The sequence below is a fragment of the Halichoerus grypus genome, chromosome 13 (genome assembly GCF_964656455.1).
Source record: "Halichoerus grypus chromosome 13, mHalGry1.hap1.1, whole genome shotgun sequence".
NCBI classification, from domain to species: Eukaryota; Metazoa; Chordata; class Mammalia; order Carnivora; family Phocidae; genus Halichoerus; species Halichoerus grypus.
This window is the reverse complement of record NC_135724.1, coordinates 40,379,079-40,396,239: the sequence shown is the minus strand read 5'-3', so window position 1 is coordinate 40,396,239 and position 17,161 is coordinate 40,379,079. Positions and strand designations below refer to the sequence as shown.

The window sequence follows — 17,161 nt, the reverse complement described above, 5'->3', positions numbered from 1 at the left end:
TCAACTTTTATAAAATATTTTTAATAAACTCGAGAATTGAAAGCTCAGTAAAGTTAAAGAGGTATTTAACAAAGCTAATTTATAATAATCGTATCAATTTTCATCTATCTTGGTGTACCATGGGATTTTTTTCAACATGGAATACTTTTGAGATCTGAATCAAGATAAGAAAAACTTAATTGTATATTTTCCCTAACTATAGATTTAATTACAGAAGAACAATTCATAATGACTTATTTATTGACAATTGATGATTAACTTATATGAAATAATCCATAAAAATATAAAATGTTTTATTAACAAACTAAATTGGTAAACAGGCCATTGGAGTTTCATAAATTTTATCAGTCATACAAATAACATTTAATTTTGAGTGTAAACAGAGAACATGGATTTCCTAAATAAAAGACAAATCATAGTTCCTTTGCAAGATAAATTTTAATAATATTTGAAAATATTTAAAATAGCCAAAACTGCTTAATACAAATTCATTTTCCGTACTTTCTAACAATTCTGGTAATACCTTTAGAGTGTCTTATTTTGCTAACCTTAAGCCTTTAGCTGTACTTTACGTTCAGATATAAAATTTCTCTTTCCTATTTAAGTAAATATAAGAAATGAAAACATAAACAAACACATATAAGTTAATGTTCAGCTAATGGTTTTTAATTGCTCAGAAAATGTTCTGCACCTACATTCAAGAATATAACATGGCATGATTTATTTCCAAATTTTTAATATTATACTTAAAGATTTCCAAACAGGTACCATTGTCAGAGTAATGTATACCTCAGACAACAGAAATTGCATTAACCCCCCAAAATTATTTTACTCACAATTGCTATAAAAATCATATATTGTGGACATCCTATAAAATAAAATATTTATTTATTAAAACTACTTTTATATTCTGTTCTAATATCCAATTTCACATCAAGAAACAGCTTTAATCAGAAGCTGTAATTGAGAATAAGAAGAATAATTACAAAAGTTTAAAAAATCAACCACTCTTTTCAATAGTTTACTAGCTAATAGATTAAAGAAAATGAAAGAGTTTTTTGGTCTGAATGAGAAATTTCTATGTGATATATACTGTTATTGTTTATAAATTTAGAGTGTTTGGCACAAAAGACTATTAAAATATTACTGAAATATATAGTTTCTTTCTATTTTAATACAATATAATACCCTATTTAAATGTTATACATTCAAAATAATTTATTAACTCATATGTTCATTCATTTATCCATCATTCAACAATTGTTTGGTTAAGTGTTGCTTTCATAGATTTCCATGTTTTAACATTTACATGCTAGAAATTTGTTATTTTAGACTTTCCATTTTCTTAAAGTAATTACCAAGGTAGGCAGAGTATTAAATTCCAATATGGATGCTCATTCCATTTTTAGCATATTTAAAAGGCTAAGCACCGTGGATCAGGATTGCAAGTCTCATGTTTGCCAGGCTGGTTTTACAAATGCTTGAAGATGGTGGGCCTCTGTCAAACTAGACAGTGCATGTTTCTGCCAAGGTATTTATATTTTAAAAAGGTAATAGTACATCCTGATGGGCAAACAAAACATATTTGTGAGTCTAAGTCAACCATGGGCATCAAGGTTACAATTCTTTCTTGGAAATCCTCCCATCTGATCCTTAAAAATCTCTGTGGCTCACGTTATTGTGGGCTTGTTCTGGTCCATGCCTTTCCAACAAACGTAGAAGCTGTAGGAACCTGATTATGCATCCATATGGGCAGAGATCCAAGGACCAAGCGCTGAAGGCTCCTGAAAGCAACCAGTGCTGGGAGCACCTCTGCAGTGTGAAAAGTGCAGTGAGAAATGAATACTTATTTACCAAATTGAAGACTGCACCAAAGGATACTTAAAAGTCCTTCAATACATAGCCACTCAGGTAGAAGAATCAATTCTCTGGCACCAAAGACAGTATTTCTAAGAATATTTCTAAGAGCAATCTCCCCAGAATTTTAAAGAAAATATTTAATTTTCATCTCAAATTAAAATTCATTTTTCATTTGATTCGACAATACCCAGCTCTCCCACCACACACTTTCATAGCATAGAGAGTAACGTAAGTTTTCGAATAGAAGATGCAAGAATGCACATTGGTAGAGTCCTGAAAAGGGCAATATATACATGCATATAAAAGAAAATTAACACATGAAACTTTTCTTTCTAGCGAATATGGAAGTTATATCAGACGAGGAGAATTTAGGGGAGCTTTGTATTTATAGTATCCTTATCTATACATGACTCAAAGTTTACTTCCAATAAACAAACATATTAGCAGATGCTGCTATCATTTTACATCCAGTAAATTCCTACATATGCATTTGTAGATGTTTCTCTGTTAAAACACATTTATTTTTTTACACATGTCTTTGCTAGCGTCCTAAATTTGGGTTCCAGATGATCTAGAAACTCAAGCCCTTCTTCTTCCTGCCGATCACTGCAACAGCCTACAGAGCCGGCCATAGACCCTTTTCCTTCATAGTTATACGAACGCACGTAGTCTTCAGAATGTCTATGCTCCTCGTCTTGTCCACACAGAAACACCTTCTGTGTCAAAAAAGAGCACATTTTATTATTTTTTTAAAGACACCTAAACATATTAGCATAAAAATAATGTCTTTGATTTACCTTTTACTGTTTAATTTTTAATCAGAGTGTGTCCTCTAATGGATTCCTACATACAAAAAATGCACATGATTGGTGTGTATTATATTCATTCTGAAAACATAGCAGATACATAAATGCTCCTCATGAACACATTTATGAAAATTAAAGATACATATTACAAAGCTAACCTGCAGTTTCCCATTTGAACATAAGATCTGTATAGTTCTAATGTATCTTTTCAGCTTCTTCACATATTTGGGGGAACAAATATAGGCTTCTGTTTATAAACAGTTATATAGTGACAATAATGTAATGTATTCAACTGGCTAATAATAACCAATATTGATTACTCTGAACCTAAAACAAGGAACTAAAACCCAAAATAAAAGCTGAACAGTCTGTCTGGTTGATGTTGACAGCCAGGCCTTCATAACTACACAGAGGATTCAGTACACTAAAAAATGTTTATAAATTATGATCCGTGCATCACTCTACACAAATCTTCCATTCCAGGTGATTTTCCTGGTAATTTTTACAGAAGAAGCTACCAGTCTTCTTACACTCCCTAAACATGTATACATATGCCATTCCTAGATAGTTGTGTAGTTTTGTAAACCTTATTTTAAAAATTAAACTTGGAAAGATCATTTTTCCCTTTGGGCTTGGGCCTGAAATCCGTATCTATGATAATTAAAGACTCAAAAGGTGATGAGTTCCACGTGCCTGAGGAGTAAAACTTTTGGGAAATCCTGATTTATAAATCATTTTTAACTTCCATGGAATAGGAACTTGAAGACATTGGCACTCACCTCGCCAAGCCGAGGTTGGGTAAAGCTGTGCCAGTCGGTATAGGTGTATCTGCCAGGCTCCATTACTCCCTGTCCTGCTCCCTTGACAGATTCCAAGGTCTGATGTCCACCTCCTTTGCTGGAATCCAAAGTGTAGCCACCTTTGACCATCTCAAAGCTTTGCTGTGTTTTGACTCCTTGGCCACCAAGAGTGCCAACAGACATGCTTGTGTCACAAATGTTGGATGTCTGTGTGGGGAGTCTAATATTTGCTTCCTAAAAATAAAGGTAGAGTTATAAAATGAGTGAATCAAATTGAAACTAACAATTTCCTTTCATTTCTTTCCCATCAAAATTCACTATGTTGAAGCCCTAACCCTCAATGCCTTAGAATGTGATCTTGTTTGAAAATAAGTCATTACATATGTATTTAGTTAAATTAAGATAAGACCACACTCAGGGTGGGTAAGGTAAAATTTGGACACGGACATGCACACAGGGAGAAGAATGCCATATGAAGATCTGATTTATGCTGCCCTAAGTCAAGGAACTACCAGTTTGTGATTCTTTGCAGTCCTATGAAACTAATACAATAGAATTATGAAGTTTAATGAGTTAACCCAGGGATGCCTCGTGGCTCAGTTGGTTAAGCATCTGCCTTTGGCTCAGGTCATGATCTCAGGGTCCTGGGATCAAGCCCCGCATCAAGCCCCGCGTTGGGCTCCCTGCTCAGCGGGGAATCTGCTTCTCCCTCTCCTTCGGCCCCTCCCCACCACATGTGCTCTCTCTGTTTTGCTCTCTCTCTCAAATAAATAGATAAAATCTTAAAAAAAAAAAAAATGAGTTAACGCATGCAGAGCAGGTGGAGTTCTGCTTGGCATAGTAAGTGCTCAGTAAACATTAGTTGTTATTATTATTACTATTATTATGTAATAATCAGCTGTTATCATTGGATCACCATACAATTCATTCGGAAGTGAAATCTAATTTACCATCACTTCTTCTCCGGGTCCTTCAGTGTTTGACACAATTAAATTTTGCTGGGCTACATCTGGAAAACATTTCTTTACTGTTCTCTTGGCAGTAACACAGAAACAAGTAAACAGAATACCTAAAAAATAAAAAAAGTATTTAAGTAAAATAGCATTTTTTCATGCTGGAGTATATCATTTAAATCATGATATTTTAAAAGTTTCTTTGCAGAACTTTAAAGAATTTGTTCTATAAATTAAGATCCCTTTGGGTCATGAAATTTAAAACAGAATATTAACAAATGTATTAGTATATAGACCATCACTGTCTTATTGAGATTATGTTATTAGGCTGAATGAGAAAAAGATCAATTAAAAGTAAGAAGGATGAAGTGAGCATAGTTTATTAACAGGTCTCTTCCCAAGTCCAGAATTAACTTAAATGTTTCTCTTATTTCCTCCACACTGAAATAGTAACTCCCTTTGATTGAAATTTAAGCTAGTATTATTGATAATTCAAATCCATACAGAACACACTCAAAGGGCATTAGGCCTAAATACAAACATGAAAAGCAGTTACATAAAATCTGTGCCCAGTTTTGAAAGTGTAATCACTGTGCTAAGGGGAACGTCCAGTTTAACCTGAAACTCAAATCAATGAATTAGGACACAGTAAAGACTATGGGGAAGGTCTGTAAATGCAAATAGGTTCTGTAGTCAAATAAATTATTGAAAAAGAGAGGAAGGCTTGAGGGAAGGTGAGTGGGAAGAAGAGATGAAAGAAGTGTGGGCAATGATTTCCATCACTTTTGCATCTTGAAAAAAAGTTCGCAGAATGCAAAATCTTAACATCCTTTGCATGTATTGTTTTCCTCAGTGGCTCACCATATGACCATTTTCCACTAACAGGAGTCTTTTTTTTTTTTTTAGAATTCCAATTTTCTTTCTTTTTTAAGTTTATTTATTTATTTTTAAGTAACTCTACACTCAACATGGGGTTCAAACTCACAACCCTGAGATCGAGAGTTGTGTGCTCTTTTGACTGAGCCAGCCAGTCACGCTTCATTGGAGTCTTCTTAAGATGTATGTTAAATCAGGGCACCTGGGTGGCTCAGTTGGTTAAGCAGCTGCCTTTGGCTCAGGTCATGATCCCAGGGTCCTGGGATCGAGCCCCGCCATCGGGCTCCCTGCTCGGCGGGAAGCCTGACTCTCCCTCTCCCACTCCCCCAACTTGTGTTCCCTTTCTCGCTGTCTCTCTCTGTCAAATAAATAAATAAAATCTTAAAAAAAAAAGATGTATGTTAAATCCCTTCATTAATAACAGTGAGCATAAACATCTATGTGAATTTTGTAAGTACTCTTCATTAATTCTTCCTGTGCATAAACTTGGTGGTTAAAAGACTATGTTTTGTATGGGAGGGAATCTTAACCAACCTCTTTATTATACTTGTGGAAAAATGAGCTCAAAGAAGAGGAAATGATCTATCCAGTGTCTCACACCTTCTTATTGGAAGAACTAAGTGTACACCTTAAAATTAGTTTAAATTTAATCTGCTCTTACTGATATGTTTCTTCTGTGAATTGAAACCCCCAGTCACATAGTACACACAAGAGTTTTAAAAGGACACATTTACCAAAGACTATAAAGGTCATTAAATAAAGAACTACCATATATATATTTTAAATATTAGATAAACCTTCAACTAACACATTTTAGATAATTATACTTACATAACAGCAATGCGGAACCCAACACCATGGCAAGAATAGCCCATCTTCCAAGTATTACGTTTGGCTTAACATCTCTCACAGTTTTAAAATTCATTTTACAGTCAGATGGGGTTGTACAGTCACATACTCTCACCGTTAACATGTGTTTTGCATGTAAACCATGTCTATCTTTTATTATGATAGGCACATTATAAATGTTATAATCAAGAATTTGCCGCTGATGAAGAATGGCAGTTTTACCTAGGGAAAAAAAGACAGCATGTATATTGATATGACCTTTTAATCACAATATTATTCCTACTTGGTATGCTTGGGGTAGGGTAGGGGTTTGAAGGTGCAGAATTTAGCTTAAAGGAAAAACTCTAGTGGTTCTTTTTTCTTTCTTTCTTTCTTTTTTGAGAGGGAGAGACGGAGACAGAGGAGGGACAGAGAGAATCCTAAGGCAACTCCATGCCCAGGATGGAGCCCAAAACAGGGCTCAATCTCACAACCCTGAGATCATGACCTGAACTGAAATCAAAAGTCCAACAGACACTTAACCTACTGACTACCCAGGTGCCCCTCATTTTTATTTCTTAAAAATGATTTTGATTTCTTGAAAAACCAGGAAAATGAATTAATATTGCTCTACACTTACATTAGACTAATCTATATTTAACATTACTCAAATATTATATTAAAATGGATTGATGTGTTTTCTTAAAAGATATTTGGAACAAGAGTCTAAATATAAATATATTATCCATTGCTTTTAAAAGGTAAGGTGTTGCTCTTTTGTCTGGGCTGCCAACATGCCATCCAGACTGAGGAAAACCCAGAAACTTTGGGGGCCACGTGAGCCACGGCCACGGCCGCATGGGCTAACACTGGAAGCACCCAGGAGGCGGGGGTGATGCTGGGGCATGCATGCTTCACCACCAGATCAACTTTGACAAGTATCACCCAGGTCACTTTGGAAAAGTTAGTATGAGGCATTACCACTTAGAGAGGAACCAGAGCTTCTGCCCAACTGTCGACCTTGACAAACTGTGGACCTGGGGCAGTGAGCAGACACGGGTAAATGCTGCCCAAAACAAGACTGGAGATGCTCCTATCACTGATGTGCTGCGCCCCGGCTACTGCAAAGTTTTGGAGAAGGAAAGTTCCCCAAACAGCCTGCCATCGTGAAGGTCAGATTCTTCAGTGGAAGAGTGGAGGAGAAGATTAAGTGTGTGTGTGTGTGTGTGTGTGTGTGTGCGTGTGTGTGTGGTGGCAGGGGGTGGGGTAGGTCTGTGTCCTGGTAGCTTGAAGCCATGTGGAGGGAGATTCATTAAATGCTAACAAGAGCTTTTAAAATAATAATAATAATAATAAATTTAAAAACAAGGTATTATCCTTTGTGGGGGATCAATAAAATAATTTCCTAGTATGAACGTTTATTTATCATAATGAACTAAGGTGAATGTCAAAACCATCAGCCATCTTAAGTTCCCACTGATTAGAAGATTTAGCATAATTACATACCATCCTTTGTTTCTAAATTCCAAAGTTTGTCGGCAGAATTATCCAGAAAGAATTGAAAAGGTGGACCATTGTCGGGTCCATCAGCATCTACAGGTTTCAGAACAGCATAATCCTGAGCATGCTGACAAATTGTCACTTCTTTATCAATTTGCGGTGGGTGATCATTACAATCTTCCAAAAGAACTACTAATGTTCCTGTGCAAGATCTGCCATCTAAGAAAAATAAAAAATAGGGTATTTCTTCACTTAAAAACGTATTTTCAACATATCTGTGATACACAGCTGACATTTGCTTTCTAGTGGCTGTCTGAACTTGATTTTCACATACTTTTGGATCACAAATACCATTGCTACAAATACAAAATAGTGATATGTCACTCTTCCTTGAAGATTGATGGCTCTATCAGATGTTATCTTGAGGTGCTTTTTAAAATGAAAAGGCATGAGATTATGAGCAATGTCATTACAGAATAGCCACTTGAAAATAAAATTGATTTCTTACAGATTTCTTTGTGAAGAGCATATATTCATCTTGAATATACAAAAACTTCACATTTGGTCATCAATCACTTCCTTTGACTTCCTCTTCTGACTCATTTCCTCACATATTCTTTGCCTGAACTTTGTAAAACTTCTCATCAAACCCACTAGGTGCACTCTTTGCTGTTTGCTTTGGTACATTCCGTTGCCACTGCTGGGACTACTTTTCTCTTTCTCTTTGCCTGGTAATACTTTGTTATCCTTCAAGAATCCACTCAGATAACTCCTCTTGAAACTTGCCGTGACATCTATGGACAACGGCAGCAATATTCTCCTTTGATTTCTCAGAACACTTTGCTCATCACCGTCTCACACACTGAACTGTGAACCTGTTCATCCTAAGAGCTAAGTCATGTTCATCTTGAGAGCCTAATGATCTGCCTAGCATTTCTTGACTAACTTATAACTTCATACTAACACCTTGAACATAATGCAATTACTATTTTATACTTTACAAAAAACTTAGTTGAACAAACCATAAAAATAAGTTTGCACCCCCTCCCTAATTCAATAAATATGTTTTGGGCCTAGGAGCTATTACTCATCTCCAGATGGCCACTGTTACTGGCCTAATGCTTTACACCTTAAGTCTCAATATCTTTAATGAAAATATTGCCCATTATTTGTGTTTAAGAGATAATGAAGTTCAAAAAACATGTCTAAATTTTACCATTTGTGAGAAGATAATAAACTACGATAAATGGTAAGATTTCAAAATTGAAATGAACAGAAAAATAATTGATACAGTTTCTCATTTTTTTGCTTCGAATGCTGGTCTAAATTTGGAGCATTAGATAAATTCAGCATTTATCATAAAGACCACTATAAATCCTAGGCAAATATAATCCATTTTTAATTTGAAATAACACTTAAGCCATATCTTGTAGTATATTTCAGTGATGATTTTCTGTTGAATAACTACAAAATTAATTTATTAAAAGTTATTTTTAAATTACTTCACAAAAGTACACTATTTTATATACCTCTTTAAAAATTATTCTATCTGAACAAATTTTACAATATCTAGAAATAAAAGAGAGATACAGCTCTTCTAATAAGAAATCTGCAATAGGATATAAACATTTTGATACGGCCAGAAATTTGTAGATAAATTTGAATACAAGTAACAGCTTCAAAATCAGCAAACTAACAAAGATGTGAGTTAATTAGCACAATTCGTTAGAGGAACATGATATAAATGAGAAGCAATGAAACACCCTTTTATAGAAAAGATACATTACTTGTGATAATTAACATATCATCCCCAGGGAAGGGAGACTTAAGAGGTATTAAGAGAAGAACTGAACACAGGCAAGTGGAAACAGTCATAGAAGATGTGACTGTCATTCATTTGAAGAAGTTAAGGGACCTGAATTTCAAAAGGAGGGGCAGAGCTATACTAGGCAGAGGGTGCATAAAACAGTGCTTTCTAGAATGACAGCAGGGAAACCGGTCTGCTTGACAAAGAAGACTGACACAAGAAACAGAAGTAAAGAAATTGGATTCAAAGAAAGCTAGAAGAAAGTCTAGTCTAGGTCATCATCTTGAAATATTTATGAGCACCAAAACTAAACATTCATGTGGAAACATAACATTATATATTTGGTCCTTGGAAGTATATATTAATGGATTAAAGTTCAAATACACAAAAGCATTGATGTCACCATGTGGTCTTACAGTAAAATGTCTATGACATCCATGTCTTTACTTCTTCATGAGCACACCTAGGTTATCCATGAGCCTGGGGCATAGATTCTTAAAGATTTGGCGTTTCATTTCCTTGTATTTTTAGCAACAAAAGACAAAGTTAATTTCTTATATTTCTATTCTCTGTATTTTCCTTCTCTTCAAATAGTATTTCATTTTCCTGTCGCTAGCTAAGCGAAACTCCCCTTTATCCTTTAATCGGGGCAGCTCTTAACTAATTTCTACTTCTTATGATATCCATACAATCTTCTATGGGGAAAGTTGTCATACCAAGAACCTCTTATGAGAATATAGTAATCCTTTCTTTCATATCATATGAGAATTTGGCCTTGTCTTCTAAATTCTAGTTTCCATGGTAATTTGCCTAGTACTTGGAACTTACTGGACTATCAACATTTGTGAAATAAATGAGTAAATGTAAATCCTTCTTTGACATCATAATTGTGCTTTTAAACCATTCAGCTTTCACTTCTGCTTATGCAGGAGTAGCAAATCACCCAGGGTTTTAGAGTGGCTGCAACATTAACGATATTTCTCAGCTAATGTTTTCTCCATTCTTTAGTAGTTTTTTTTTCTACCTATATTGAAAGAACTACATTAAAAGCCTGTGTGAGAGGTATCAAGAGGAAGGGAAGGTCATTTAGTTTTTCTTTTAGATTTTGAAAACTAGATATTTTTGGCACATGGAAATAGTACTTTACAAGTGCTTGTTTGTGCATTTTTATGGTGCATACATTAGCCTAGTAGCACATGTATACAAACATATATAAGGAGGTTGCTGTGTGTGGCTCTCAGCCTGTAGATAAACAATTTTGTGGCTAGACTGGCCCTTGTGGTTCTTATATGATTGCAAGGTGTCCCAACCATCAGGAAACTTGGGGGAAAAAAAAGGTTTATTACTTACACGTCCCGGAAATTATGTGGCACTCCCGGGGCCACACAGCGAGGTTGTGGGGGGCAGGGAGAAAAAAAGCAAGCCTGGAATACTGCTTTTATTGGGGTCAAGAGTGGGGGCTGAGGGTTCCTCGAGCTTACTCTTTACTGGTTAATTTAAGACATAAGAGTAGAAATTTAAAGAGCTCGGAAGTGAAAAAACCAGTGGCCGCAGGGGTCAGTTACTAAAATCAAGCAAGATCTCTAAAACAAAGGAGCTTGGGATGGTAGAGCTATTGTGATTTGGTCTGGATCATTTTCTAGTCTGCTTGGCAATGTTTATTCCAGATAGCCATCTTCGAAGCTGATGCCTTAGCAATCAAAGCTTACGTCAGGCAGGCACTTGCATTACAAAACAAACAAACAAAACTGTCAGGGCATACACTGTAGCCCATTGTAATGGTCCACATTCAAAAATGGCGTACTTCGAGGAGTGTACATTCAAAAGGATTTGGAAATTACTACTTTATGACATTTGAAGGACATTTCTTCACAAGGTAATTTCTAGGATTAACCTTGGAGAAGGATTGCAAACCACCACAAAAGACTTGAGTCATCTTTTGACCATTTCTTAGGAAATAGGGTAAGCCCATTAAGAGAGGCTCAGAACAGACATATCTTGAACCCAACTGTTTTAGGAGGGCTAAACCCTTTCAACAAGTTCAAACCATAATAATCCAAATATGTACTCCTAAAAAAAAATGGAGATCTTGGAGGATGCCACCATGTCTTCGGCCATTCATCACTTCCTAGTTTTGCATTACTGATGCACTGGACATTGGGTGGTCTCCAATAAATTGAGCAATCAATGCAAATCTGTTTTGCATGAACTTCTAATATGAAAGTAAACAAAGTTCACCCCAAGATTTCCTTAAAAGTATATCCTCTATTTCTAGAAAATTGCACTCACCTGTATCCATTGCAACCACGGAGACATTGTAACGGTCGTTTTTTACAAATTTTGATTCTCTATCTAGCACTTTTATAGTTCTCAAGTCACCGGTGTTTTCATTAATTTCAAACCAGTTATCTTCATCTCCTATCTTCTTATACCTAATTTTTAGAAATCAAATGCAAATGCTCAAACCAAAGAGTGGATATAATCTCAAAATATGTCATTTTGAAGAATACCTTACCTTAAGCCTTCACCACTGCGTGTTTCTGGATCCAAAGCTTTGTATCCCTGCAATTCTTCTCCAGGTTGGAGGCCATCTCTACTCTGAATAACTTTTACTGGAGGTTGGCATTCAGGACCCTCATCACGGTCTTTAATTTTAACAGTGACAGTTGTGGTGCACATAGTAGGAGTTTTTGAATTTGCTGCTTTAGTGAATTGTGCTTCATTAAGTACACCAATTTGCAGAATAACCTGGTGATTGACTTCATAGTTCAATGGCTGTTCAATAAACATACTTTAATCAGTCAATTTGTAACACTATATATAGAAGACTTATAATTACGATTCCAAGTTTTAGCACAAAAAGGAATATCATTTTTGTGTATAAAATGTTACCAAAAGCAGGTGCTAATGTAGTTAAAGACTAATAGTTGACTTCCTATAATGATAAGCACTATCAAATGCAAAACTGTTGACGATTTAACCAATTTTTCTTCTCACTTTTCTTCGGGAAGGTCCTGCCTTCAGTTTTTTTCATTACAAGTTTAAATATTAATAGAAATACAGAATAAGTGTTTGAATAAATCCAAATTTATCAAATGGGATAACAGTGATACCTAAGACAACAGAAGTATATAAAGAGTATAAGAAGAAGTATATAAAATAATTAGACCACTAGGACATGAGATTTGGTTATAATGGAGCAGTTCCTCTGAATGTATATGTAAAAATTATAGTGATACTATCTAGTAGCATCTTATATTATATTTAGGGTTTTTTTAAATTATTATATTTAAGGTTGTATAGCTCCTAATCAAAGTGCTCAGTCCTGAACTGAATAAGAAAGAATCTTGAAACAATGGTTAAACAATTAGAGACTGAAATCTGTCAAGATAACAGAAAAAGGAAAGCAAGAGAAAGAAACCTAGACCCCACAAAAACAATAAAAAAGAAAAAAAAAACCCAATAAGAGAAAGAAAAAGAGAGTGAGTGAGAGAAAGAATAAGCAATATAATAAAGGGCATTTTCTAAAAATCTTAGGAGGAAAGTACGACTTGTGCATGTAGCCTCTAAGAAAATACACTGTCCCTAAGAAATTAATCAGGGAAAATATGTCAGAGGTTAGTAAGGGCAATGGGTAGAAGGACACAGAAAGGAACTAGGTGTGTCTACAGCCATACCACCTTGAATACGCCTGATCATGTCTGATCTCAGAAGCTAAGCAGGTTCAGGCCTGGTTAGTACTTGGAAGGGAGAAAGGAACCAGATTCAGTTTATCATTCTGGGTACTAGTAATTGCGGCTGAATTTTTAAAATCCCAAAGCACTGGCTACCTCAAATATAGGAGGATTAATGGGAATAGCTGTTGAATTTTTAATAAATAGTCTGTCTTATACATCATAGAGAAGTAAAAGTATAATATGAGCATGAAGGCATTGAAAAATCTAGAGGTTTGATTTCCAGTAGTGGTTCTTCCATTTCTCTCTGTCTTGTGTTCTATAAAGTAAGGGACAAGTGGGTGTCTAAGACTCCTTCTAAGACTAATATTTGATTACTAATACAATATTTCTTTGCCTTGGTTTTCCCCATGTATAGAGAACAATGTGTTTTGTGTCTGCAATGCCCATCTTCTAAGAAAAAAAATAAGGGTTAAAATAATAATAATTAAAATATTTAAGTAAACAAATGTAAATCATTTCAGCATCGCACTGCAATTCTCTAGCCATATACATACAGGAATTACTATAGAGATATATAATATGTAGGATATAGATATGTAGATATCAATGCCCAAGTGTACATTAGTATTTTTTAAAGTATTGCTTGATCGTTTTGTTGTGGTTTACCTTGACAACACACAAGACTGCTTCATTTGTATTGGGGTCTGTGCTAATTTTGAAGTTTCCATTTTCATTTCCCTGTAGGATCTTGTAGACAGCCTTTGAGTGAGGAGTGTTTGGCAAGTCCTGGTCATGTACCGCCATTCGTAAAATCTCGACGTCAATTCTGTTTTCTTCTACTTCTGTAAAATACTAAAACAATTGCCTCTTGTTATGATAAATTCATAGCTTTAACAACATGATTTTCTACATTTAAAGAAAAAGAAAATAAAGTTATATGGGAACATGCAATCATAAATTGGAAAGAATTTACAAATTTCATGCAAAAATTACTTCTTTCCTCACTAAACTGCTTTCTCAAATCTTATCCATTCTTCAAAGACTAATTCATGTCTTAACTTCTAAACTTCTCTGAAATCACTCAAGCCCTCAGATTTGTCTCTATTCTGAATCTCCTCAATAATTATAGCCTATGGCCCCTTTTATATTAACATATTAAGCCTTCAACATTTATAGATAATTATAACCTACATTGATTTCTTATTATTACTGGATGACTTGTTATTATGCCAATTTTTGTTTTTAATTTACTTCTGATTCCTTAGCAAACATTTTAAGGAAAAAGTTTTTCCTTTTTTTGAGAAATTAAATCACATTTTTTCCTCTTCCCTCCAAAAAAGAAATATCGCTACAGAAGCATATTATATTAAAAGATTTAAAAAAGTAGTAAACCAGAATCTTCTAGAAATGTAAAATGAATTCAAAGAAGGATGATAACCTCATAGCCTTTGGAGTATAACAGATCTTGATTCTAATCCCAGTTTTTCCTCTTACATGGTCTATATGTATGAGATCATAAGCAAATTACTTAACTGACTTTTCATTTTCTCAAATAAACTAGGGGATAAACATATCCTTACAAATTGTAGGGATTCATATAAAACACTGTATGAATGTGCCTATCACTGAAGGTTTTCTCTTCTCTAACTTGTACTCTGGTATAGATTAATGAAAAAATGATCACTTACTAAAAGTTCAGGAAAGAAGAGCCATTTCCTGGAAGTGTCATCCTATATATATTTCTTGTATTGTGTACTTCCTAAGGGAAATTTCACTCATACATGATGCTGGGAGGATCTGCATATAGATAATGGGAGGGCCACACTGTACTTATTGATGTCCCAGCAAAGCAGAGGATATAAAGATAATCTCTTTTGCATCTTAGGAAGTTGAAGTGCAAAGGATACCAGAGAGAGAGAGAGAGGGCCTCTTTTCCTGCACTCTATAAAATAAATTTAAATCCAAGGCATCCTTTCCTGCACTCTATAAAATAAATTTAAATCCAAAGCATCCAATAACAGAACTTGGCATCCAAGAAAATGGTGAATACATGAACAACATCAAGGACAAAGAAGCCCTTAGATAGCCAAGAGTAGTTTTTTTCCTAGCATTTAGAAATAACTGGTTCTTCAATTATTTTTACAGAAATCATATTTTTTACATGTTATCTGTCAGTGGTAGCTCTTAAAACCAAAATACGTAATCTCACAGAACTACCAAATTCCTTGTGTGTTTTTTTGAAAAAGTAAATGAACCTAGGTAAATGAATACAAAGATATACTCACAGAAGTTTCGGTAAAATATGGTGGATTGTCATTTTCATCCTCAAGTGAAATAGTAATTGTTCCTGTATTAAATAAACCAAAAGGTTGGCCCCCCATGTCTCGCACTTCCATTACTAACTTGTATGTATCACAATGCTGAAAAAAAAAAAGAAAGAAAAAGGTATATTGATGAACACTTTTATTTCCTATAACTTGCAATTCTCATAGCCATGTGTAGGCTCTGATTGTTTTACATTCCTTTTTTTATTTTTTTACAAAAAAAAAAAGAAAGGCCACCTTAAATATAAATACAGAACAAGAGATTGGCTAGTCAGTACAATAGAAACCTGATATGTCTAACAAAATTTCAAAATTTAAAGCTATTTCACATCCACACATCACATCAGGTCAATGATCTTAAGTGAGAACTTATCTAATTCCTTGTACCTTCCCCAAATCTTTGTAGACACAAAGGAAGTATCCAGAGAAGCCCTAAGCACAGCCCGTATGGAAGCAAGCTTGGAGAGGTGGTCAGACTCCTCTGGGAGTTCATTACCAGTTTGAATATAGTTTAGTGACTGTAAAATTAGTTAATCAGTTCATTACTTCTCTATCCAGCAAAGGTGTAGTTGTGGTGATGACACCTGTGTCTGGATGTATGGAGAAATGCTTTGGATGATCTGGGATTTGCTGTAAGATTTTATATTTCAGACGAGTATGGAGAGTGTCAGGTTCATCGAGGTCTATGGCAGTCACTTGTCCCACCGAAGTTCCTGTTCAGATAAATCCCATATTGTCAACAACTTAAAAGAGCCATATGATTGAATTACAAACAAACAAGCTATGGTCGTAGCCTATTCTCCCCAAAATGACAAGTATATTGATTTTACAAACAGGTGGAGTGTCTTAAGTGCTCTCCCAAACTCCAAGCTCCCCTCACTTGGAAATTTCAGTGATGTGGGTATTTTGAATAACAGGATTTATATGCCACATGTCTGGGAAGATGCACACCACTTTTGGTAAGAGTGGTTCTCAAATCCTTCCCCCCCAACCCACCACCCCAATTCACAGACCATTTTTGGATGGGACCTTCTCTGCAAGGTCTTGGTTCTTTTATGGGCCAACTTGATAATGTTAGTGAGAGGAATAGCACAGCTTTGAATACAATAACAAAGATTTTATACCTTGATATTTTAATAAATGTGCTGAATTGTTAATATATGCAAGTAATCATTAGTATATGTAAGACAAACACTATGTAGCAGTCTGAGTATCATTTGGACAAGCTTTACAGCCCAGAGATCCAAGTATGAGAAATGTTGCTTTAGCAAACCACTAACTATGAAAGAACAATGTTAAACATGCATACATACATAATGACAAGAGAATGGAGGAGGCATTTCTTGTAACATTTTTATTTTTAAAATAAACTGGATAGTCTTATGCCCACTGATGTGCCTAGGTCACAATCTTGGCTGCCTATAACATCAAACCAATTTGCCAAGGAAATATATGTATATATTGTTAAAAGTCAGATAAACATTTCCATGAGATGATATATTTCTGGATCCTTGAATATGTATTGAAACTTTTTAAAGACTCAGATTATTTATTGCTTTATGAAGGCATCTGTGACACCTATGTACATGGTCAAAATAGAAAATATAAATAGCATTTCTGTGACACACTCATATGCATTGTGGATTAATCTAACAAAGTTGGTAACTTCATGTATTAGCTGCCTTGTACCTGTGCATAGCAAAAATGAGCACAAAAAGGTTTGCCTTTAA

At 34.9% G+C, this 17,161-nt stretch overlaps 1 protein-coding gene and 1 pseudogene across 3 annotated transcripts in view; one reads left to right on the top strand and one right to left on the bottom strand.

Annotated features, from left to right (window-relative positions):
- DSC1 (desmocollin 1) overlaps window positions 1-17,161 on the bottom strand; it is a 30,655-nt gene continuing 13,494 nt past the window's right edge. The window contains exons 7-17 of one of the 3 annotated variants that reach the window (XM_078060471.1): window positions 15,978-16,144; window positions 15,393-15,527; window positions 13,774-13,959; window positions 11,946-12,205; window positions 11,720-11,862; window positions 7,630-7,842; window positions 6,127-6,366; window positions 4,417-4,535; window positions 3,446-3,700; window positions 2,658-2,703; window positions 2,440-2,576 (exon numbers count right to left, since the gene is read on the bottom strand). In XM_078060471.1, the coding sequence (XP_077916597.1) occupies window positions 2,668-2,703; window positions 3,446-3,700; window positions 4,417-4,535; window positions 6,127-6,366; window positions 7,630-7,842; window positions 11,720-11,862; window positions 11,946-12,205; window positions 13,774-13,959; window positions 15,393-15,527; window positions 15,978-16,144 (1,754 nt within the window). In that variant the 3' untranslated portion in view covers window positions 2,440-2,576; window positions 2,658-2,667. Of the gene's footprint in view, window positions 2,577-2,657; window positions 2,704-3,445; window positions 3,701-4,416; window positions 4,536-6,126; window positions 6,367-7,629; window positions 7,843-11,719; window positions 11,863-11,945; window positions 12,206-13,773; window positions 13,960-15,392; window positions 15,528-15,977; window positions 16,145-17,161 lie in introns of all 3 variants that reach the window. The other 2 variants (XM_078060472.1, XM_036096702.2) reach the window with 2 other exon arrangements.
- On the top strand, window positions 6,918-7,567 carry LOC118538624 (large ribosomal subunit protein uL15 pseudogene; annotated as a pseudogene).